A 23924-nucleotide genomic window follows, 5' to 3' on the forward strand; every position below is an offset into this window, starting at 1 on the left:
ATGCGCATCCTGCTTACTCTGGCAGCAAAGAATAACTGGCCCGTCTACAACTTTGATTTCGTGGCGGCTTACCTGAATGCGCCCATCAATGAAGAAGTATGGGTACAGGCGCCTGAAGGGCTAGACGTCGAAGCAGGGGAAGCGTGCCTTCTGAAGAAGGCACTTTACGGGATGAAAAAAGCTGCTCGATGCTGGTGGAAACACCTGCGCGGTACTCTAGCTGATCTGGGTTACATATCCAGTTATTATGACTCAAGTGTTTACACTCTCAGCAACAAGGTCAACCGTTCAATAATTTGGGTTCACGTTGACAATGGTATTGTCACCGGCTCCTCTGATGAGGCACTCAAACTACTTGAAACACAATTAAAAGGAAGTTTGGAAATCAAGTGGGAAGAAGGTCTTTCAAGCATGGTGGGAGTCAAGATCACGCGTACAGAAGATGGTTTTGAACTACGACAACCTTGTCTGATCTCGAAAATCCTGAATGAACAATGGGATGGTGTCTCTCTTGCATCATCTCCGCTCCCGGAAGGGTATTCTGCTAACTCTGACGACAAAGAGCCGGGAGTGAACAGTACGGATTACTTATCTGCTATTGGCAGTCTCAGCTATGTTGCTGTTGGAACTAGACCCGATATCACGTACAGTGTGAACTATCTTGCACGTTTCTCAGCCCGACCCTCAACGATCCACTGGAAAGGCCTACGCCATCTGATCAACTACCTAGCAAAATCAAGGGACATGCCACTGAAGATCCAACCGTCTAAGATTTGCCATTCACCGGTGGATTGCTACATCGATGCAAACTGGGGAGGTCCCAACTCCAGATCATCATACGGTGTACTCATTCGACTGTACGGTGCGCCCATCATGTGGGTGTCACGCAGACTGGTTACAGTGGCAAGCTCGACGTGCCAGGCGGAGTACATGGCACTTGGACACGCCACTAGACACACACTGTGGATCAGGAACTTACTGGCGGACATTATTGGAGCGGATTGTGTTGTGAAAATCCTCTGTGACAATCAGTCAGCTGTGAAGATTGGTTGTGAGGACGCTTCCAACAAGAGGGCACAACACGTAGAACAAGACTTTTATGTTACAAACCAAGCTCTCTTTCAACAAAAAACCTCTCTGACGTGGATCCCTGGGAAAGAACAACTGGCCGACATCCTGACAAAAGCTTTGGGAAAATCAGCACACAAACATCTTGCAGCGGTAGTTCAAGGTCATGCGGGTTAATTTCTTCTTTAATTTCTTCTCCTCTGTTTTACTCCCAGCTATCCCATACACATTCTGCCTCTTATGTTATTTGTTGTTATTTTTATTTTCCTTATTATTCCTTTTATTTTGTTCCTCTTCTGTTTTTTTTTTTTTTCCGTTTTTCATTTTCCATATTAGTGTCGGTTTCTTGTCAAGGGGGGGGATGTTGCGACATGGTCATAGTACTCGACTGCCGCACATGTCACATACTTGCATTTAGTCTACTTTTCCATACTAGATTGAAAGGTATCCATTATTTACGAGCTCTACTCACAACAGAAACTACCAAATTAGTGGTATTTGGCAACTGATCAAATTGTGGCTGCTACATTTGGGGGTTTTGTGGTCATTCAAGGAACCCAATGAATTTCTGAGGGCATGTTAACATTTTGGTACCAATATCATGGCGGAAATCCCACGCTGCGCTGAGATATAGTGGGAGAAACACCAGGGAACTACCAAATTAGTGATATTTGGCAATGGATCACATTGTAGCTGCTACATTTGGGGGTTTTGTGGTCATTCAAGGTACAGATTGAGACTTTGAGGGCATGTGAACATTTTGGTACCAATATCATGGAAGAACTTCCACGCTGCACTGAGATATAGTGGCAGAAACACCAAGAAACTGCCAAATGAGTCATATTTGGCAACTGATCACATTGTGGCTGCTACATTTGGGGGTTTTGTGGTCATTCAAGGGACACAGTAAATCTTGGACCGCATTTGATCATTTTTGTACCAACATCATGGAAGAACTCCCATGCTGCGCTGGGATATAGTGGCAGAAACACCAGGAAACTAGCAAATTAGTCATATTTGGCAGCTGATCACATTGTGGCTGCTACATTTGGAGGTTTTGAGGTCATTCAAGGTAAAAGATGATCCCTTGAGGCCATTTGATCATTTTTGTACCAATATCATGGAAGAACTCCCATGCTGCGCTGAGATATAGTGGGAGAAACACCAAGAAACTACCAAATTAGTCATATTTGGCAACTGATCACATGGTGGCTGCTACATCTGGGGGTTTTGTCGTCATTCAAGGTACATATTGAATCTTTGAGGGCATGTGAACATTTTGGTACCAACATCATGGAAGAAGTCCCATGCTGCGCTGAGATATAGTGGCAGAAACACCAAGAAACTACCAAATTAGTCATGTTTGGCAACTGATCACATTGTGGCTGCTACATTTGGGGTTTTTGTGGTCATTCAAGGTACACAATGAATCTTTGAGGGAATGTGAACATTTTGGTACCAATATCATGGAAGAACTCCCATGCTGCGCTGAGATATAGTGGGAGAAACACCAGGAGACTACCAAATTAGTGATATTTGGCAAAGGATCACATTGTGGCTGCTACATTTGGGGGTTTTGTGGTCATTTAAGATACCCAATGAATCTCTGAGGGCATGTGATCATTTGGGTACCAATATCATGGAAGAATTCCCACGCTGGGTTGAGATATAGGGGCAGAAACACCAAGAAACTACCAAATTAGTGATATTTGGCAACTGATCAAATTGTGGCTGCTACATTTGGGGGTTTTGTGGTCATTCAAGGTACCCAATGAATCTCTGAGGGCATTTGACCATTTTTGTACCAATATCATGGAAGAACTCCCATGCTGCGCTGGGATATAGTGGCAGAAACACCATGAAACTACCAAATTAGTCATATTTGGCAACTGATCACATTTTGGCTGCTACATTTGGAGGTTTTGAGGTCATTCAAGGGAAACCATGATCCCTTGAGGCCAGTTGATCATTTTTGTACCAATATCATGGAAGAACTCCCATGCTGCGCTGAGATATAGTGGCAGAAACACCAAGAAACTACCAAATTAGTCGTGTTTGGCAACTGATCACATTATGGCTGGTTCATTTGGGGGTTTTGTGGTCATTCAAGGTACACAATGAATCTTTGAGGGAATGTGAACATTTTGGTACCAATATCATTGAAGAACTCCCATGCTGGCCTGAGATATAGTGGCAGAAATACCAAGAACTCCACCAAATTAGTGATATTTGGCAACTGATCCCATTGCGGCTGCTACGTTTGGGGGTTTTGTGGTCATTCAAGGGACACAGTGAATCTTTTACGCATTTGATCATTTTTTTACCAATATCATGGAAGAACTCCCACGCTGCGCTGGGATATAGTGGCAGAAACACCATGAAACTACCAAATTAGTCATATTTGGCAACGGATCACATTGTAGCTGCTACTTTTGGGAGTTTTGTGGTCATTTGAGGTACAAATTAAGACTTTGAGGGCATGTGAACATTTTGGTACCAACATCATGGAAGAACTCCCATCCTGCGCTGGGATATAGTGGCAGAAACACCAAGAAACTACCAAATTAGTCGTATTTGGCAACTGATCACATGATGGCTGCTTCATTTGGGGGTTTTGTGGTCATTCAAGGTACACAATGAGGGAATGTGAACATTTTGGTACCAATATAATGGAAGAACTCCCATTCTGGGCTGAGATATAGTGGCAGAAACACCAAGAAACTACCAAATTAGTCATGTTTGGCAACTGATCACATTGTGGCTGCTACATTTGGGGTTTTTGTGGTCATTCAAGGTACACAATGAATCTTTGAGGGAATTTCAACATTTTGGTACCAATATCATGGAAAAACTTCCATGCTGTGCTGAGATATAGTGGCAGAAACACCAGGAAACTACCAAATTAGTGATATTTGGCAACAGATCACATTGTAGCTGCTACTTTTGGGGGTTTTGTCGTCATTTGAGGTACAAATTGAGACTTTGAGGGAATGTGAACATTTTGGTACCAACATCATGGAAGAACTCCCATGCTGCGCTGAGATATAGTGGCAGAAACACCAAGAAACTACCAAAATAGTGATATTTGCCAACCAATCACATTGTCGCTGATATATTTGGGGGTTTTGTGGTCACTAAAGGTACAAAGTGAATCTTTGAGGGCATTTGAACATTTTGGTACAAATATCATGGAAGAACTCCCACGCTGCGCTGAGATATAGTGGGAGAAACACCAGGAAACTACCAACTTAGTGATATTTGGCAAGGGATCACATTGTGGCTGCTACATTTGGGGGTTTTGTGGTCATTCAAGGTACACAGTCAATCTTTGAGGGCATGTGAACATTTTGGTAGCAATACCATGGAAGAACTCCCACGCTGCCCTGAGATATAGTGGGAGAAACACCAGGAGACTACCAAATTAGTGATAGTTGGCCACCAATCACATTGTAGCTGCCACATTTGGAGGTTTTGTGGTAATGCAAGGCACACAACAAATCTGTAAGGGCATTGGATAATTCCGGTACCAATATCATGGAAGAATTCCCACGCTGGGTTGAGATATAGGGGCAGAAACACCAAGAAACTACCAAATTAGTGATATTTGGCAAGTGATCACATTTTGGCTGCTACATTTGGAGGTTTTGAGGTCATTCAAGGTAAACCATGATCCCTTGAGGCCAGTTGATCATTTTTGTACCAATATCATGGAAGAACTCCCATGCTGCGCTGAGATATAGTGGCAGAAACACCAAGAAACTACCAAATTAGTCGTGTTTGGCAACTGATCACATTATGGCTGCTTCATTTGGGGGTTTTGTGGTCATTCAAGGTACACAATGAATCTTTGAGGGAATGTGAACAGTTTGGTACCAATATCATGGAAGAACTCCCATGCTGGGCTGAGATATAGTGGCAGAAATACCAAGAACTCTACCAAATTAGTGATATTTGGCAACTGATCCCATTGCAGCTGCTACGTTTGGGGGTTTCGTGGTTATTCAAGGGACACAGTGAATCTTTGACGCATTTGATCATTTTTGTACCAATATCATGGAAGAAATACCATGCTGCGCTGGGATATAGTGGCAGAAACACCATGAAACTACCAAATTAGTCATATTTGGCAACGGATCACATTGTAGCTGCTACTTTTGGGAGTTTTGTGGTCATTTGAGGTACAAATTGAGACTTTGAGGGCATGTGAACATTTTGGTACCAACATCATGGAAGAACTCCCATCCTGCGCTGGGATATAGTGGCAGAAACACCAAGAAACTACCAAATTAGTCGTATTTGGCAACTGATCACATTATGGCTGCTTCATTTGGGGGTTTTGTGGTCATTCAAGGTACACAATGAATCTTTGAGGGAATTTCAACATTTTGGTACCAATATCATGGAAAAACTTCCATGCTGTGCTGAGATATGGTGGCAGGAACACCAGGAAACTACCAAATTAGTGATATTTGGCAACGGATCACATTGTAGCTGCTACTTTTGGGAGTTTTGTGGTCATTTGAGGTACAAATTGAGACTTTGAGGGCATGTTAACATTTTTGTCCCAACATCATGGAAGAACTCCCATCCTGCGCTGAGATATAGTGGCAGAAACACCAAGAAACTACCAAATTAGTCATATTTGGCAACTGATCACATTTTGGCTGCTACGTTTGGGGGTTTTGTCGTCATTCAAGGTACATAATGAATCTTTGAGGGCATGTGAAAATTTTGGTACCAACATCATGGAAGAACTCCCATGCTGCACTGAGATATAGTGGCAGAAACACCAAGAAACTACCAAATTAGTGATATTTGGCAACTGATCACATTGTGGCTGCTACATTTGGGGGTTTTGTGGTCATTCAAGGTACACAATAAGTCTTTAAGGGCATGTGAAAATTTTGGTACCACTATCATGGAAGAACTCCCATGCTGCGCTGGGATATAGTGGCAGAACACCAAGAAACTACCAAATTAGTGATATTTGGCAACTGATCACATTGTGGCTGCTACATTTGGAGGTTTTGTGGTCATTCAAGGTACAAAGTGAATCTTTGAGGGCATGTGAACATTTTGGTAGCAATACCATGGAAGAACTCCCATGCTGCCCTGAGATATAGTGGGAGAAACACCAGGAAACTACCAAATTAGTGATAGTTGGCCACCAATCACATTGTAGCTGCCACATTTGGAGGTTTTGTGGTAATGCAAGGCACACAACAAATCTGTAAGGGCATTGGATGATTCCGGTACCAATATCATGGAAGAACTCCTGGATTAATCCTCAAACTTGCAACGTCTTTTTTTCAGCAAGAAAAGAATGGTGTGTGTCGCATTGATGTTATCAGAAGTCTCCCAGAAATCTCCCAATGTACTTTATTTCAAAAATGGAAAATCATTGACCCCTCACCTCTCTCATAATAACATCCTTCACGTATTGTTAAGTTGGTGTGACCTTACATTTCCCCAAGATATTCAATATCATCTTTGATATGCTACATGCATACAAGGCCTTTTGAAACTAATTTGCCATGGAAATGATCAAATGCCCTCAAAGATTCATTTTTTACCTTGAATGACCACAAAACCCCCAAATGTAGCAGCCACAATGTGATCAGTTGCCAAATATGACTAGTTTGGTAGTTTCCTGGTGTTTCTGCCCCTATATCTCAGCCCAGCGTGGGAGTTCTTCCATGATGTTGGTACCAAAATTTTCACATGACCTCAAAGATTCACTTTGTACCTTGAATGACCACAAAACCCCCAAATGTAGCAGCCACAATGTGATTGGTTGCCAAATATGACTAATTTGGTACTTTCTTGGTGTTTCTGCAACTGTATCTCAGCCCAACCTGGGATTTCTTTAATGATATTGGCACCAAAATGTTCAACTGCCCTCAAAGACTCAATGTGCACCTTCAATAACCACGAAAACCCCAAATGTAGCAGCTACAATGTGATCCGTTGCCAAATACCACTAATTTGATAGTTTCTTGGTGTTTCTGCCACTATATCTCAGCACTGCGTGGGAGTTCTTCCATTATATTGATACTGAAATGATTAAATGGGCTCAAGGGATCATGTTGTACCTTGAATGACCTCAAAACCTCCAAATGTAGCAACCACAATGTGATCAGTTGCCAAATATCACTAATTTGGTAGTTTCTTGGTGTTCCTCCCACTATATCTCATTGCAGCAAGGGAGTTCTTCCATGATATTGGTGCCAAAATGGTCCCTCAAAGATTCACTGTGTACCTTTAATGACCACAAAACCCCCAAATTTATTAGCTACAATGTGATCCGTGGTGAAATATTACTAATTTGGTAGTTTCCTGGTGTTTCTCCCACTATATCTCAGGGCAGCGTGGGAGTTCTTCCATGGTATTGCTACCAAAATGTTCACATGCCCTCAAAGATTCACTGTGTACCTTGAATGACCACAAAACCCCCAAATGTAGCAGCCACAATTTGATCAGTTGCCAAATATCACTAATTTGGTAGTTTCTTGGTGTTTCTGCCCCTATATCTCAACTCAGCGTGGGAGTTCTTCCATGATATTGGTACCCAAATGATCACATGCCCTAAAAAAACCCATTGTGTACCTTGAACAATCACAAAACTCCCAAATGAAGCAGCCACAATGTGATCAGTTGCCAAATATGACTAATTTGGTAGGTTCTTCCTGTTTCTGCCACTATATCTCAGTGCAGCAAGAGAGTTCTTCCATCATATTGCTACCAAATTTTTCGCATGCCCTCAAAAATTCACTGTTTACCTTGAATGACCTCAAAACCCCCAAATATAGCAGCTACAATGTGATCCGTTGCCAAATATCACTAATTTGGTAGTTTCCAGGTGTTTCTCCCACTATATCTCAGCGCAGCGTGGGAGTACTTCCATGATATTGGTACCAAAATGTTCACATTCCCTGAAATATTTATTGTGTACCTTGAATGACCACAAAACCCCCAAATGTAGCAGCCACAATGTGATCAGTTGCCAAATATCACGAATTTGGTAGTTTATTGGTGTTTTTGCCACTATATCTCAGCACAGCATGGGAGTTCTTTCATGATATTGGCACCAAAATGTTCAAATGCCCTCGAAGATTCATTGTGTACCTCGAATGACCACAAGTCCCCCAAATGTAGTAGCCACAATGTGATCAGTTGCCAAGTATCACTAATTTGGTAGTTTCTTGGTGTTTCTGCGCCTATATTTCAGTGCAGCATGGGAGTTCTTTCATGATATTGGTATAAAAATGATCAAATGGCCTCAAGGAATCATGGTGTACCTTGAATGGCCTCAAAACCGTTAAATGTAGCAGCCACAATGTGATCAGTTGCCAAATATGACCAATTTGGTAGTTTCTTGGTGTTTCTGCCACTATATCTCAGCGCAGTGTGGGAGTTCTTCCATGATATTGGTACCAAAATGTTCAAATTCCCTCAGAGATTCATTGTGTACCTTGAATGACTACAAAACCCCCAAATGTAGCAGCCACAATGTGATTAGTTGCCAAATATGACTAATTTGGTAGTTTCTTGGTGTTTCTGCCACTATATCTCAGTGCAGCATGGGATTTCTTCCATGATATTGGTATAAAAATGATCAAATGGCCTCAAGGGATCATGGTGTACCTTGAATGACCACAAAACCCCCAAATGTAGCAGCCACAATGTCATCAGTTGCCAAATATCACTAATTTGGTAGTTTCTTGGTGTTTCTGCCACTATATCTCAGGGCAGCATGGGAGTTCTTCCACGATATTGGTACCAAAATGATCAAATGCGGTCAAAGATTCATTGTGTCCGTTGAATGACCACAAAACCCCCAAATGTAGCAGCCACAATGTTATCAGTTGCCAAATATCACTAATTTGCTAGCTTCTTGGTGTTTCTGCCACTATATCTCAGCGCAGCATGGGAGTTCTTCCATGATATTGGTAAAACAATGTTCACATACCTCAAAGATTCATTGTGTCCGTTGAATGACCACAAAACCTCCAAATGTAGCAGCCACAATGTGATCAGTTGCCAAATATCACTAATTTGGTAGTTTCTTGGTGATTCTGCCACTATATCTCAGGAAAGCATGGGAGTGGTATAAAAATGATCAAATGGCCTCAAGGGATCATGGTGTACCTTGAATGACCTCAAAACCTCCAAATGTAGCCGCCACAATGTGATCAGTTGCCAAATATGACTAATTTGGTAGTTTCTTGGTGTTTCTGCCACTATATCTCAGTGAAGCATGGGAGTTCTTCCATGATATTGGTACCAAAATGTTCACATGCCCTCAAAAATTCACTTTGTACCTTGAATGACCACAAAACCTCCAAATGTAGCAGCCACAATGTGATCAGTTGCCAAATATCACTAATTTGGTAGTTTCTTGGTGTTCTGCCACTATATCCCAGCGCAGCATGGGAGTTCTTCCATGATAGTGGTACCAAAATTTTCACATGCCCTTAAAGACTCATTGTGTACCTTGAATGACCACAAAACCCCCAAATGTAGCAGCCACAATGTGATCAGTTGCCAAATATCACTAATTTGGTAGTTTCTTGGTGTTTCTGCCACTATATCTGAGTGCAGCATGGGAGTTCTTCCATGATGTTGGTACCAAAATGATCAAATGAGGTCAAAGATTCACTGTGTACCTTGATCAACCACAAAACCCCCAAATGTAGCAGCCACAATGTCATCAGTAGCCAAATATGACTAATTTGGTAGTTTCTTGGTGTTTCTGCCACTATATCTCAGGGCAGCTTGGGAGTTCTTCCATGATATTGGTACCAAAATTTTCACATGCCCTCAAAGTCGCAATTTGTACCTTGAATGACCACAAAACCCACAAATGTAGCAGCTACAATGTGATCCGTTGCCAAACATCACTAATTTGGTAGTATCCTGCTGTTTCTCCCACTATATCTCAGCGCAGTCTGGGAGTTCTTCCATGATATTGGTACCAAAATGTTCCCATGCCCTTAAAGATTCACCTTGTACCTTTAATTACCACAAAACCCCCAAATGTAGCAGCCACAATGTGATCAGTTGCCAAATATAACTAATTCGGTAGTTTTATGGTGTTCCCGCCACTATATCTCAGGGCAGCGTGGGAGTTCTTCCATGATATTGGTACAAAAATGATCAAATGGCCTCAACGGATCATGGTGTACCTCGAATGACCTTAAAACCTCCAAATGTAGCAACCACAATGTGATCAGTTGCAAAATATCACTGATTTGGTAGCTTCCTGGTGTTTCTCCCACTATACCTCAGCGCAGCGTGGGAGTTCTTCCATGATATAAGACACCCTACTCAAATCTAGTACAAATGCTAAATCAATCTCAGGCCTAGTAGAAATTTAGGATATTGGATATGATGAGTCATATATACAAGCCATTAAATTTGAACAAAATTGATGTAGCATGATATATTGAGACTGATTGTTTTTTTTTTTTTTTTTTTTTTTTTTGGAAAGTAGATTTCAACACTTCTGCAAGGTTCAAGTCACAATAATTCATGCCTCCCCATTCCTCCTCCCCTCTCCCCCTCCCTGCCTGACTTAACAGACTATTTTTTCTCAGGAATAATTCATACGAGTATGTAAAAATGACCTATTTGATCTGGTAACAAAATGAAGCTTTTACTATGGTTGAAAACTTAGAAAGGAGGAAATCAAGAGAAAGAGAGATGATAGAAGGGTTATGATGTTGCAGGAAGGAAACAAATTTAAGAGAAATTTCAAAAAAAAAAAAAAGATCAATATAATTTGATCAATATATGCCATATCAATCAATATATGCCTTCCCAAATTCATCCATGTTTGTAGTGAGTAAGCTTGAGAGTAGGTTTGGTCAGGTTTTAATCGTTGGATAGACGAAAAAAACTGAGTTTTTTATGGTTTTATGGGTTTATAAGGGTAATTTCCCGGCCAGGCTCGGTGATGCCAAGAGCAATATAGCTCCTCTAGCTACACCGGCGACAGAGCACGGTGCGGTGGTAAGCGCGATAAGAGCGCGGTGAGAAGGGTAAAAAATAACTCAAAGTTATTTTTAAGAGAAAACCCAAGAGGGTTGTAACGGAGGGGCCAGGAGCGCCTGGGGTATTTAAGTGCCCTCCGGTGGTCTTACAGGGCCTGCGCACGATATGCGCAGGGGTGGTTATGGAACCTGTGACTTCTGGGGCCCAATTAAGGGTGTTTTTTGAACGTACTAACGTTCCCAGGGCAAGGGATATGATCCCAATAAAGAAAGAAGGAAACAGCGGACTTACTCTTAAAGAGGGTCCGCGAAAGAAGACGTCAGACAACTCAAAGAACCAAAATCGTAACTATACTGGCAAGCGACCAGTCGGGTAGACAGGGCGGGGCAGGTATGGCGACGAGGTGGTTGGTATGAATCTGGGGAGGCTTCTTCTTGCTCAGAATCCTCCCTTTATATATTCTTGCGGCGACCGGTAGGGTTGCCGTTCCTATTGCAAATTACTCGCGGCTTCTCGGCCGGGGACATAGCTAGTTCGGACAGGAGTGATCTCGAGTTCTACTACTCTGACCACTCCTGTTCACTGTTCTCATTATTGAATGTAGCTCTTCCTTGGTCCGAGGAAGAGTTTTTCATTCAGGACGTCTATTCTCGGTTGAGAACTTTGGGCTGGGGGAGAGTAGACTGTTCACTTTATTGCTATTCTCCTCCGGCCGGCTCCACTCAATCAGTTCTATTGTCACTTCTTAGAACAATAGGACAGGAGAATGTCTAGCACTCGTTCTCTTGGCTTGAGAATGCTTTTGTATCCCATTCTCTTGTTATAAGAACGGGTTTCACTCATAACTACATTCTTTCTCCAGCCAATACCTGCGGCCAGAGTTTGTACACTCTCTCCTCGATTCTATCAATCGTTCGAGGGGAGGGTTTTTGCATATTCATATTCTTATTTGCGGCGCTCTGCGCCGCACTCAGTGCTCAAAAAGTCGTAGTCGCTAAAGCTGTGTAGGTTTCGCGACTACTTGGCGCTCTGCGCCGCAAACAGTATGCACAGTTAGCAACACATGTACAATTGTTAGCTGGGCTCTAACTTATTCTAGTAGCCCGGCTGACAAGCTCAGCATATGTTGCAAAGAGTGTATTCTTTTGGCCAAAGAAAATTGGGGCCATTTGGAGCACCATGATAAGGTTTCAGGGGATTTCCTATTAAGGAAATCTGCCAAATTAACCCCCTGTTCCACAAGGCCTTCCTGATGGTTTCTACTGCTGTAAATCTCAACATATTTTCTAGACAGTGTATCTATATTGCTGTAAAAATTTGGGAGTGTTTGGGTGCTCCAGTGAGGAGATATAAATATTTCTCTATTTTCTGGGATTTTTTGTAAAATTAAAATCCTGACTCCTTCTTGGGATTGTGGAATTACAATTCCGACTCCCAAAACGCCACCGGGTCAAAATTTGGTCATGAGGCCCCAGGGAAGACGTCCCAAGGCCGTCGCAATGTAAACTCCTTTTGGGAGTCAATTTTGTAATTTGAGGGAGTTGATTTCTCAACCCCCTTTTTCAAATGTGCTGGTTTGTCAAAACTTTGAGAACCCTAACTGTAAGGTAGACTTAACCTGTCAAATATTTTCTTCAATTAAATGCATGGATTTATCATATTCAACAGATTGCTTTCAACACCATTTTATTAATCATATTCATACACAGTCTTGTGCAGATACAAGGCTTTTTGTTGGTACTGGGTCTTGTGCTGCAGTGCAGCATTAAACTTATCAGTAGCAGCGTCAATATGGTTATATCCAAATTGAATCTTTGGGAATGGGTGGCTTGTGGCAGCCTGCAATGTGTTTGTTACTTCTGCTCAGAGATAAAACAAGAGGAACATACCTTTGCGCGGGCGCCATGATCCACCAAAGGGAAATAAAACCAGCAAAGAAACAGAGAAAAAAACATAAAAAATAAATATGAGGGTAGGGATGCAGAGATCACACAAAACACAGGCTATGTATAGCATTTGGCACAAGAGAAGCCATGAGATGGTGTTTTTTTGGGGGGGGAGGAAGGGGGGGGGGGCTATGTGATGAGTCAGATGGAGTACCTATTGAGGGAAGGCAGCAGGGAAGAGTCGGAGCCAGAAAATTGTATTCTGATGATCCTTCATCCATCCATTTTGTGACCTGGATAGACACAAGGGAGAAAGGGATGTCTCTGAGTATTTGATGGTGAGGAAGCGGATGGAAGAGTAAGGCATTGCTCACCTGGGTGATCTGCAGCGGTAGTGTGTGATTCTCCTCTGCATAGTATTAGGATGGAGAAGTAATGCTTGAATTCTAGGCCCTTGACTTTGAAACAATTGGGCCGGTCAGCAACGGTGTTTCGGAGTCTCAAGTTGGCAAGGGTGCGGGAGGCGTTAGCCTAGTTGCTGCAGTAGTGCCTGAATACCTCAACGCCCTGGATTTAGTTGAGCACGATTTAGCCAATGACCTGGACCTGGGCGCCGGTTGTCTGGGCCTGGCGGCCCTACAGCGCGCTCACAAACGGCGTCCCGAACAGTACGATCTCCTTGACGTTTGCAAAGATGGTTGTCAACCCCCGCACGCCAATCAGCGGCTCGAGCTCCTGGTAAAACACCTACGAGAGCATCTGGTAGATCTCGGGGAAGCCCACATCCATCTGGATCAGCTTGTATATTGCTTCCTGGCGGTGCTGCTCCTTCTTGGAATAGAGCAGCAAGGCAAAGTCTGATAAATAGGTACATGGAAGGTACAAGTAGTTTTGTCAGTGTTGGGCAGGGGTAGAAGGTTGGGCCAAGGAGTGAGGAGGACACTTACATTTCCAGGATAGCCATTGATTTGATGGTGAGGTTGCTAGTGGTCAATAGCCAGCGTGGTGGTTGAGAGTGTTTGTCAAAGGTGTGGATGGGGCCTCTGACGGACAGAAGACACCAGCTATCGGGTGCTTCTGGCAGGGTGAAGCTTGAGCGGGCGGTCGCAGATGAGATGGATATTACCATGCACAAGAGCCAAAAGCAAAGGCTTTGTTATTGAGGGGACGGCCGCGCCGTTGGCGTGGATTCAAGTGCAAACATTGGGGGCTGTTGATGGGGTTTGAGTTGCTCGCAGATTGGGCAGTTTCTGGATATTGTTCAGGATCCATTTTGACTCCGGATGGTCTGCCGAGCGACTGAGAGTCAATTAGTGACATCATCATAATGAAGGAAGAACCAGGGACCATGGTTGTTGTCGTCATCACGCGCAACCCAAACCCCAGTCTTACACAAGTTTCTTGTCAACGCCTAGCAGGTCAGAACACCGACAGGAGGGGCGTGGCGGTGGTGTAGTTGTCAGGGCTTGATTGATATGGCAGTTGAGTTGGTGGATCTTGGGAGCCGTAGTGCTGGATCGTCTATAAAATAGGCTTTGGCTGGCTTGTTTGTGTCCCCCAGGGCGTCCTCTGCCGCTGTACTTCCAGCGTGCGATTCGTCCTCACCCCCTCCGCTGTTGCACTTGCGCAGTTTGAGGGGCTAAACTCGTTGGCCCCCCTTTGCATAATGCCTTCAATGCGGCGCGCTGGGGGTCATCCTCTCACTGTTTTTTAACCCTGCTAGACAGGGATGGACAGTGGGCCACGGTGCATCAGCTTGCTGATGTTAGGTGGCTGGTTGCAGGTTGTTGTAAAATTGTACTTTTTTGTTAATTTTGGCATTTGTAGAGGGAAAGCCCTTCATTTTTTTTCTGGAATTTGTAGAGGGGAAACCCTTGATTTTTTTTGTGATTTTTGGAGATTTGTAGGGGAAACCCTTGAAGTTTTGTTTTCTGATTCAGAGGCTTTAATAAACTTGGATTCTATCATGTTTTTATCATAAATCCCAAAAAGCTCAAGATATGTTAGTGGTACACAAAAAGATACATGTATAAGTTTCTGTGACACATTCTTTAGTTGCTGAATTTTTTTACAAAATATTTGAAGTTCTGGGAAAAGTCCAGCGGAAAAAACCTCATATTAAACGGGGATATTGAATTTTACAAAGTGTTTTTTACAAGGTACAAAGCCCTGTAAAAAATTTCTTTGTAAAAGTACACATTGAAGGGGGGTATGTGTGATTTTACAATGTGTTGACTAGATTCCCACCTTGTAATGTAAAAGCAACCGTGTAAAATTATACCTGAAGTCTTCCATGTGGAATTTTACTTGGTGTTTTTTTACAAAGTGCCACCTTGCAAAAAAAGTACCTTGCAAAATTGCATATTTGCAGCAAAAACCTGAATTTTACAAGGCAAATTTTGAGGAAGCAGTACACCATGCAAAATATGCCTTGTAAAAATCAATAATAATGGCAACCAGGTTCAAAATTACAAGGTGTTGTGTAAATTTTACAAGGTGTTTTTGGTACACTGTACAAAATCTACCTTGTAAAAATCAATAAAAGTGGTTACAAAGCTCAAATTTACCAGTTGTTGTGGGAAATTTACAAGGCAGTTTTTTTTTTTTTTTTTTTTTTTTTTTTTTTTTTGGAAAACCCACTACTACCAACTGCACCACTTGGAAAATATGAACTTCTCCTGGAATTATGAAATTCCTGGGAGTCATGAATCACCATACAACCCTTGTTCAAATTTTATGTCAGTGGAGTGAATTCTCTTTTTGCTCCTGCACCTTCAATAATTTTAGCAGGAGTGCATATTGGACAATTTGCATTTTGGGAAAGTCATTTTCCAAAGGAAAAAGGAGTCAAAACACCCTATAAAATCTCCAGAACACCTTGTAAATTTAAAGCCTGGTAGTCATTGTTATTGATTTTTGCAACACATGTTTTGCTTGGTGTACTTAGGGTGTTCAAAGTTGACTTGCATAAAATCATAACACCATAAAATCATAAAATTCTAAGCTGAAAAAAATATGTTGCACCCAAGCACTCAAATTAGAGCAACATGTCTAGATTGGTACATATGTAATCATCACTTGAAAGTTTTATAATTTTATGATTTTATGCATTGAAAATTTTATGATTTCAACTTTGAACACCCTTACTGCTTCCTCGAAATTTGCCTTGTAAAATTCAGGTTTTTGCTGCAAATATGCAATTTTGCAAGTTCCTGTTTTTACAAGGTGGCACTTTGTAAAAAAACACCAAGTAAAATTCCATATGGAAGACTTCAGGTATAATTTTACACGGTTGCTTTTACATTACAAGGTGGGAATCTAGCCAACACATTGTAAAATCACACATACCCCCCCCTTAATGTGTACTTTTACAAAGAAATTTTTTACAGGGCCTTGTACCTTGTAAAAAACACTTTGTAAAATTCACCCACCCCATATTAAACAGGAGTTGTGTATGAATTCAGAAAATATCCCCAAAATCATTTGTGTACATATGGCTGAACATTATAAACAATTTTTGAAGGGTCCACCTAAGCCCCTGGATCTGCATGAGCACTCAGGTTGGCATCACTTGGCTCAGTGATGAAAAATGTGACACACCAGCACACATGTGTAAATTTGTGTGACACATTCTTTAGCTGCTAAATTTTGTCCCAAGGGAGTTAGAATTCTGGGACAAGTCCAGGGGAGCCTCAGATTACCCAGGGCTTTTGAATGAATTCAGAAAATCTCCTCAACAGGATTTCTGTACAGATGGATGAAAATCAGATACAATTATTAAAGGATTCAGATAATTCGCCCCTGGGATCACGGGGAACTCATCTTGGCATGATATGGCTGGGTGATGGTCTGTGTGTCACACAAACGTGCGCGCATACGTTTGTGTGATACAATGTGTCACAGAAACGCGCACAGGTTTCATGATTGTGTGACAGCTGGCCCCACAGCGCCAAATTCAATCCATAGTACCAGAGCAAAATCAGGCCTCCCACTAGAGCTGACACTTCACACCTGGGTACCCGCGGCAGGTGCAGGTACCGTCCTGAATTTTGAAGCAGAATGGACACCCGCACCCGTACCTGGCACCCGCTGGAAGTTACCTGCGTACTTCCACGGGTACCCCCCCACAGGTACCCCCCCACAGGTACCTAGTACCCGCCAATGGGCACTAGGGGCAAGCAGAGCTATGCAGAATGGCAATTTGTGCGCGGGTACCTGCCTGAATTTGGACCCAGACTGGACACCCGCACCCGCACCCGGCAGATACCTGCACACTTCCAGGGGTACCCGCCCATGTACCTGCCAACAGGTACTAGGGACCAGCTCTACCTCCCACAGTGTCACTACAAGCCATCCAAAGTTTTCACAATGTGTAATAGAAACAACTTAAAAAGAAATGGCAGCTTTTTGGTGTGTGCCCTAAAAATAAATACAAAAACTGTTTCAGAGAAACCTACTGGGTATGGGTTTCCAAAGAGGTCAAAAATCATGATAATTGAAATATGAGGAACTTTGGTCAAGCTTGAGGATCAAGAAAAACCTTATCATTAAAATGGCCTTGTTTTCAGCATAGGTTTGGCATACATTTTACACATACATTACACAATACATCAAGTATTGTTCCAGGTCATTTCAGGATATTTTGCGGCAAACATGAACCTTGCCTTCAAACCAGCATCTAAGTGAGATCCAACTAAATCTATGACTGAGTTCAGAGATGGAACTTGCACGCAAGTGCTGAGGAAACTCCCATGGTGAACTTTACTGCAATTGTCTTGACCTCTTTCTATACTTGTGATATCCCATTTTGCGCACTAAGGGTGAATAACAAACAGGCAGACAACAAATGGATGAGCAACAATCAATTGAGGGACTGCTGTACTGGGAAATGCAACTCAACTAGAAAGCCCAAAAATAAACCTGGCCAGAAATGGAAGCTGGGGTTGGAATCTGGAGGGCCAGAAAATGTTGGACCAAAAACAGGCAGGGAAAAAGGGGAAAAAGAAGCTGGTGGGCAGGACTATATGCAACCAAAACCAAACTGGGCAAAAATGTAAATGGTGGCTGGGAGGAAGCAAATGGCCAGGCTGGTCATCAACAGACTGGGACCAAGGAATTGGGTGCTTGGCTACAGCTGAGGATTTGCTGGTTGGATTGGAGATGGGCTTGGTGTGATGACAACACAACCTTAGCTGGTGGTGTTGGGTTGTATGGTTGTGTTTGGTTGGTGATGATGTTGAGGGTGACATTTGGTCTCTGGGGATTCTCTGAATTGGGTTGGTGGAGGCTGGTTCTGAGTTGTGGGCAGGCCATAACTTTACATTAGGGTTTGGCTCAAACTTAGTCATTCCCTCTTCTGAGGGGCGGGCAGGGGCCCCTTGGGCAAAGTGCAAGACTCCAAAAGAGGGACTTGGGACTAAGCAGCAAGATTTGGTGTGAGTTCTGAGTACAGCTTTCACCCATTTGGCTGGTGTGAAAGTTTGGCACCACTTTTCTATAGCATTCTGGTGGCCAAATGGGCCGCCCAGGTGCCAAATTGAAGGTCTGAATCTGGCCTTCAAGACTACATAGGTCACATGTTGATGGCTTGAATGGCCTTAAAGCTAAAATGAATGTAAATTCATGGAATCATGATTCCAGGATTGATCTTACTTCCATACACCAGAAAAAAAAAATAGTCACTTGATGACAAGTGACATCATGCCAGCTCCAGCGGACTACCCACCATCTACCCACCATCTACCCATCATCTACCCATCATCTACCCACCATCTAACCAGTTTAAGAATTTCCACAGGAGATCCTCAGTTTTTGCTGGGCACCACTGATCCCCATTTCTGGTCAGCTGATACTCAGCTTTAGCTCCCAGCTTATGCTCAGCTTTGGTGCCCAGCTCATGCTCAGCTTTGTTGCCCAGATCAGAACCAGTCCTGGCCCAGCTTATTTTCAGCTTTATTCCAGTCATGGCTCAGCTTAGACTCAGATTAGGACTATCATTGGCCCAGCCAATGCTCAGCTTTGGACCAGTATTGGCTCAGCTGATTTTCAGCTTTGGATAAATCTCGGCCCAGCCAATGCTCAGATTCTGAGTCTGACCACTCCTGTAACAGCTTATGCTCATCTGTGGACCAGCCTTGGCTCAGCTGATTCTCAGCTGTAAACCAACCTTGGCTAAGACAATGCTAAGCTGTGGACCAGCCTTGGCTCAGCTGATGCTCAGCTGCGGACCAGCCTTGGCTCAGCTGATGCTCAGCTTTGGAACAGCCTTGGCTCAGGTGATATTAATCTTTTGAATAGTCTCAAAAAATCTGATACTCAGCTTTGGAACAGCCTTGGCTCAGCCAATGCTCAGCTTTGTACCAGCATTGGCTCAGCCAATGCTCAGCTTTTGAAAAATTTTGGCCCAGCTGGTGTTAATCTTTGGAACAGTATTGTCCCAGCTGATCCTAAGCTCTGCACAAGCCTTTTCCAAGATGATGCTCAGCTTTGGAACATTTTTGGCTAAGCTGATGCTCAGATTTGGAATATTCTTGGTCCAGCTGATACTTGGATTTGTTTCAGGCTTGGAATATCCAATGCTCAGCTGCGGCCCAGGCTCAGCCAATGCTCAGCTTTGGCCCAGGCTCAGTCAATGCCTACTGCTCAGCTTATGATGAGCATCAGCTGTTCCTGGGAAAAATTAGGATCAGCTGACTGTTCCACATTGAGTGCTCTGGTGCAGTCCTGCAAGCTCTACAAGTGATGGTGGAGCAGACTTGGAGCAGTGCTGGAGTAGCTCTGGAGCAGAAACCAAAGCTGCATCATGTCACTTGCCATCAAGTGACTATTTTTTTTTCCTGGTGATACTATTGGATAAGTACATGAAAGTTTCAATTGCTTCTCATAAGTACATGAATATGCATATTGTTTGAATTGAACAATGAACTACATTTGGTATACAGGCCACATATAAAATGTGTACAGGAGTATAAAAAAAGACACTCTGCTTGCTGGAACAAGCTCAGCATGGTTTTTGCAAGCATGTCCAGCAGCTCTACAAGGGGCTTGATGGATGGTGGATGGCTGGCTGTCTACGCAAGAAGCTAGGCTTCAAGGACGTGCCACTCATGAGCCTGCCCGGGTAGTGGTTGATATGTAATAAGGGATCCTTTGAAAATTGGGGGTTGGCCAAGCCTTAGGTGCGTCAGGATTCACGCCAAAGCTCAACACTTGGGGGCAAGCCAGGACCCTGGAAAGCCCCTATGGAACACAGTAACCTAAATTCCAAGATTTTTGAAAAATTCATACATTTTTGGAGCCCATTCATACACGTTTTGTGTGTAGGTGCAGAGCTTTTTCAAAAAATTCATACAAATTTTGTGCGTACGTTTTTTTTTGCCGCAGGCGTGAAGAAATACTCCCAGAAATACTTTTCTGAGTAGCCATGTCTGCTACATACCCAGAAGAGCAGTGACAAAGGTAACAAATGGAAGAACAAGGTATTTTAAATTTCACATTCAAGTAGAAAACTGCATAGACTATCATCAACAACTGATCGTTACTCTTCATCTACATTTTTATTGCTTTTTTTGAGAGCTTTTATCTTTGAAAATTTGTTCTGCCAGTGTTCTAGAAAAGCCAATTGAGACATTGTAAAAAGAAGAGAATGTAATCTCTGGGAGATGGATACACAATTCCCACCAGCATCTGTAATATTTAAGCCTTTGGTGACTGCAAATAAATGGTGCAGATGTGCTACTTCAATATGCACAAAAATCCCGGAACTCGGCAAGGAAGTGTAGAAACCAGCCGCAATAGGGATATTGTGTTTTGCTTAATGGTTGGACTTTGAGAGTGAAGTTGAGTGCTATAGTTATGGGGTTGTCTGGCACAGCCCCAGTTTAATCTCCATCATTCTGCCATACAGAGCCCGCCTGTACCAAAGTGAAAATGATCATGATGATCTTTATTTCACAATGCAAGGCAAAAAAAAAAAAATGGAATTAAGGAATGTCATGATTTGTGCACAGCAACAGGACCATCCGTCCAAGCATTCTACAAAACACAATATGTGGTTGATACATGAAGAGCTGGCCCGATATAGGGGCGGGGGGGGTGCAAAAAAAACTGTGGCATCATATCCTCATTCTCATACATTTTTGGTTACTACCCCCGTTGTCCCCCAAAAAACTTCATACAATTGGGGTGAGTACCTTATCCGCCAAATTTCCCATTCATACATCTGGGGTGCATACGTTTTTTGTTTTTTGACCAAAAATTCATACATTTTTGTTACTGTGTTCCATAGGGGCTTTCCTGGGTCCTGACAAGCCTCTCTGTTAGACAGAGACCCTGCAGGGCCCTCCTCCAGAGAGGCTTTGTTAAGCTTGGGTTTGGCTGGGTGGGGAAAATCCCTAGGTGGAAGTGTCAAGATTTCAACTCAAAGTGATGAGGCAATGGAGACGAGGGGTGGTGAAAGAGGAGCGTGTGGTGGGGGACACAGGTGGGTCAGGTTGGTTAAGGCTCAAACTCGATGATTAATTTCTTATCCAAGGAGCGGACACGTATACACAACTAGAGAGCCCCCTGCACAAGATCCAGAGGGGGCCTAAGAGCATGTAACACAAGACAACAGGAACACAACATGTACTGGAACTGGAACTGTGACATGGACAGGAACTGGGGACTGGAACTGGGGACAGGAACTGGGGACAGGAACTGGAACTGGAACAGGGGACAAGAACTGGGGACAGGAACAGGAACAGGAACTGGGAACAGGAACAGGAACAGGGAACAGGAACTGGGACTGGAACATGGACTGGGGACAGGACCATGAGATAAAGAAACGGGTTCGTGAATTTTACAAAACTTGTTTCACAAGGCTTATGACTTGTGAACCATATGGGTTGGAATTTTACACAAAGTATGGTGTAAAACATAATTTTACAGGGATTTTGGACTTTTCTTGGCCCTTGTAAAGTATACGTTGTAACACATACACTGTAAACATACTATGTACAGGGGACTTATGTAATATTACACTGCATGTTTCACAAACCTTGTGACACCACATCTGTAATTTCAACATTCCAACTCAGATATATATTTTTCCGGCGTACAGGTTACAAGCCTTCTTTTACAAGCCTGTATTTGGCCGGAAAAATGTATCCCCTCACGATCATGGTTGAATTTTGCACGCCTCAACAGTTTCATTACGATGGATGCCCAGCCACTTATAGGTTTGTCCCTCCCACTCGTTTGTTCCTCCACCTCTGTGTTTCCGGCATTGGCTGATTTATCCATCCTTCCGGCAGCTCTAACAAGACAAGATTCAAGGCGGCTTACTATTTTCACCTCTCTGAGTCCGTGATTATTCCAGCCATGTCGGACAGCGGTAGCAATCACAAACATTTATCCCAGCCCAATTCTCCCAAAGACCCTGACAACAGGACGGTACGTCAACCTCTTGCAGGATTCACGGCCGGAAATCGACTAGACCTATGCTCACGCATCTCTCATCCAATGCAAACGTGTAGGGGAAATGTTCACCCGCAAAGACATACAATACGATCTGATGAGCAACATTTTGTAAGTCCCCAGACGCCGTCCCCAGAATCGGGATCTGAAGAAGGATGAAGAAGATCTGACGTCGACGCTCAATTGCTTGTGGCGATCAAGTAACGACCGCACTTTTCAGTTCACGAGTCCCCTCGATTGACGGGCCATATCCTTCAAGGAACTCTACGTCGAAACCCTATCCAGATTCAGTAAGGCTGCCAAAAGTACGGTCAGGCAGCTAGACAACAACCCGCAAGTGAGTCTGTCTGCCTGCCTTTTTGCTCATCTCAGAAAGATCTGCTTTTTCCCCTGCCTGCTATCTAACTGACTCATCTACCGACAATCTGAGCTAGTGGGCGACAAACTTTTGCATTGCGTCATTCCTCATCAATATTGGCCGAATCAATACTACCGTGGCGTGTGAGTCGCCTGGCTTGATCACTCGTGCTGGCTCAAAAGCTGATGGAAATACTGACTTCTATCGGCGCAGTCTATCCCGAGCTCAGGGCCTACATGAGGACTTACCATCCTGTCCCGTGTCTCCAGAAGGATGAATACTGCCGAACAAATCTACAAGATGCCCCAAGGATCAAGACCATGCTGAAATCCTGCCAACTACCTTCTGAGTTCAACAACAAACCCAAATCATTACCAGATATTGCAAAGAGAAGCGTCAGTCTTGGAGAGTCTCAACCAATTACTGATCTGTCAGGCTTACTTCTTATGTTGTTGCTTGATATCACCACAGGCCCTTGGGTATAGACCTCCAACAACTGTTGTCAATCTGATTTTTGAACTATTTGGTGTCGAACCTGTGAGTCTCTGCAATCGACTGTTAAGCCTGAAACTGACAATGCTGACATACACATTGAGCTGGTTGCAGTATGTTAGCATGAAGTATTTTCCCGAGGGCTTTGTGCTGCACGACCTCTTCTCACCCAACACGTAGGCCGTTTTACCCATCCGTTTACCTTCATTGTGCACATGAAATACTCTCAATCTTACAGCCCCCAACTTGACATACACACCTTCCAGGATCCCGACGAAAATAAGGGCATACGCATTCCTTTGGCTAATGCATCATTTCCTGGAAGACCCCTCGGCAATAACCAATTTCCAACACGAGTCGAAGATCGAGGCGTTCCAGATTGCCCGACTGGAAGATATCCAGCCCGACTCGTCCCTTGGCGATAGCCCTGAAAACGTGGACACCCCAGAAGAGATCAAGTGGGGCAAAGATATGCAAAACTATTGGAGGGAGTTCTTGAAGAAGTGGAGGGGCACATAGCCCGAATATAGCCGGCTATGTATCCCCAAAAGCATAAAGATGGATGGACAAGTTTAAGTTATCGGTCGGTGCATCGATTGGCGACCTGATCAATCCATGATGCCAGCCATATTCCGCTTCTGCGCAGCCGAAGTGCTGAGTTTTCTTGTGAT

General features: G+C 43.4%; 1 protein-coding gene across 1 annotated transcript; it reads left to right on the forward strand.

The window, feature by feature from the left end:
- Positions 1 to 23772, forward strand: PtA15_6A804 (uncharacterized protein; the record flags this gene model as incomplete). Its single annotated transcript, XM_053170547.1, has 8 exons — positions 1 to 862; positions 22463 to 22514; positions 22689 to 22740; positions 22838 to 22904; positions 22975 to 23156; positions 23233 to 23298; positions 23368 to 23429; positions 23520 to 23772. 8 exons carry the CDS (start codon positions 1 to 3, stop codon positions 23770 to 23772), a joined length of 1596 nt encoding a protein of 531 aa, XP_053021727.1.
- Between the last annotated feature and the right edge of the window lie 152 nt (positions 23773 to 23924).

Source organism: Puccinia triticina, chromosome 6A (assembly GCF_026914185.1).
Source record: "Puccinia triticina chromosome 6A, complete sequence".
Classification (NCBI taxonomy): Eukaryota; Fungi; Basidiomycota; class Pucciniomycetes; order Pucciniales; family Pucciniaceae; genus Puccinia; species Puccinia triticina.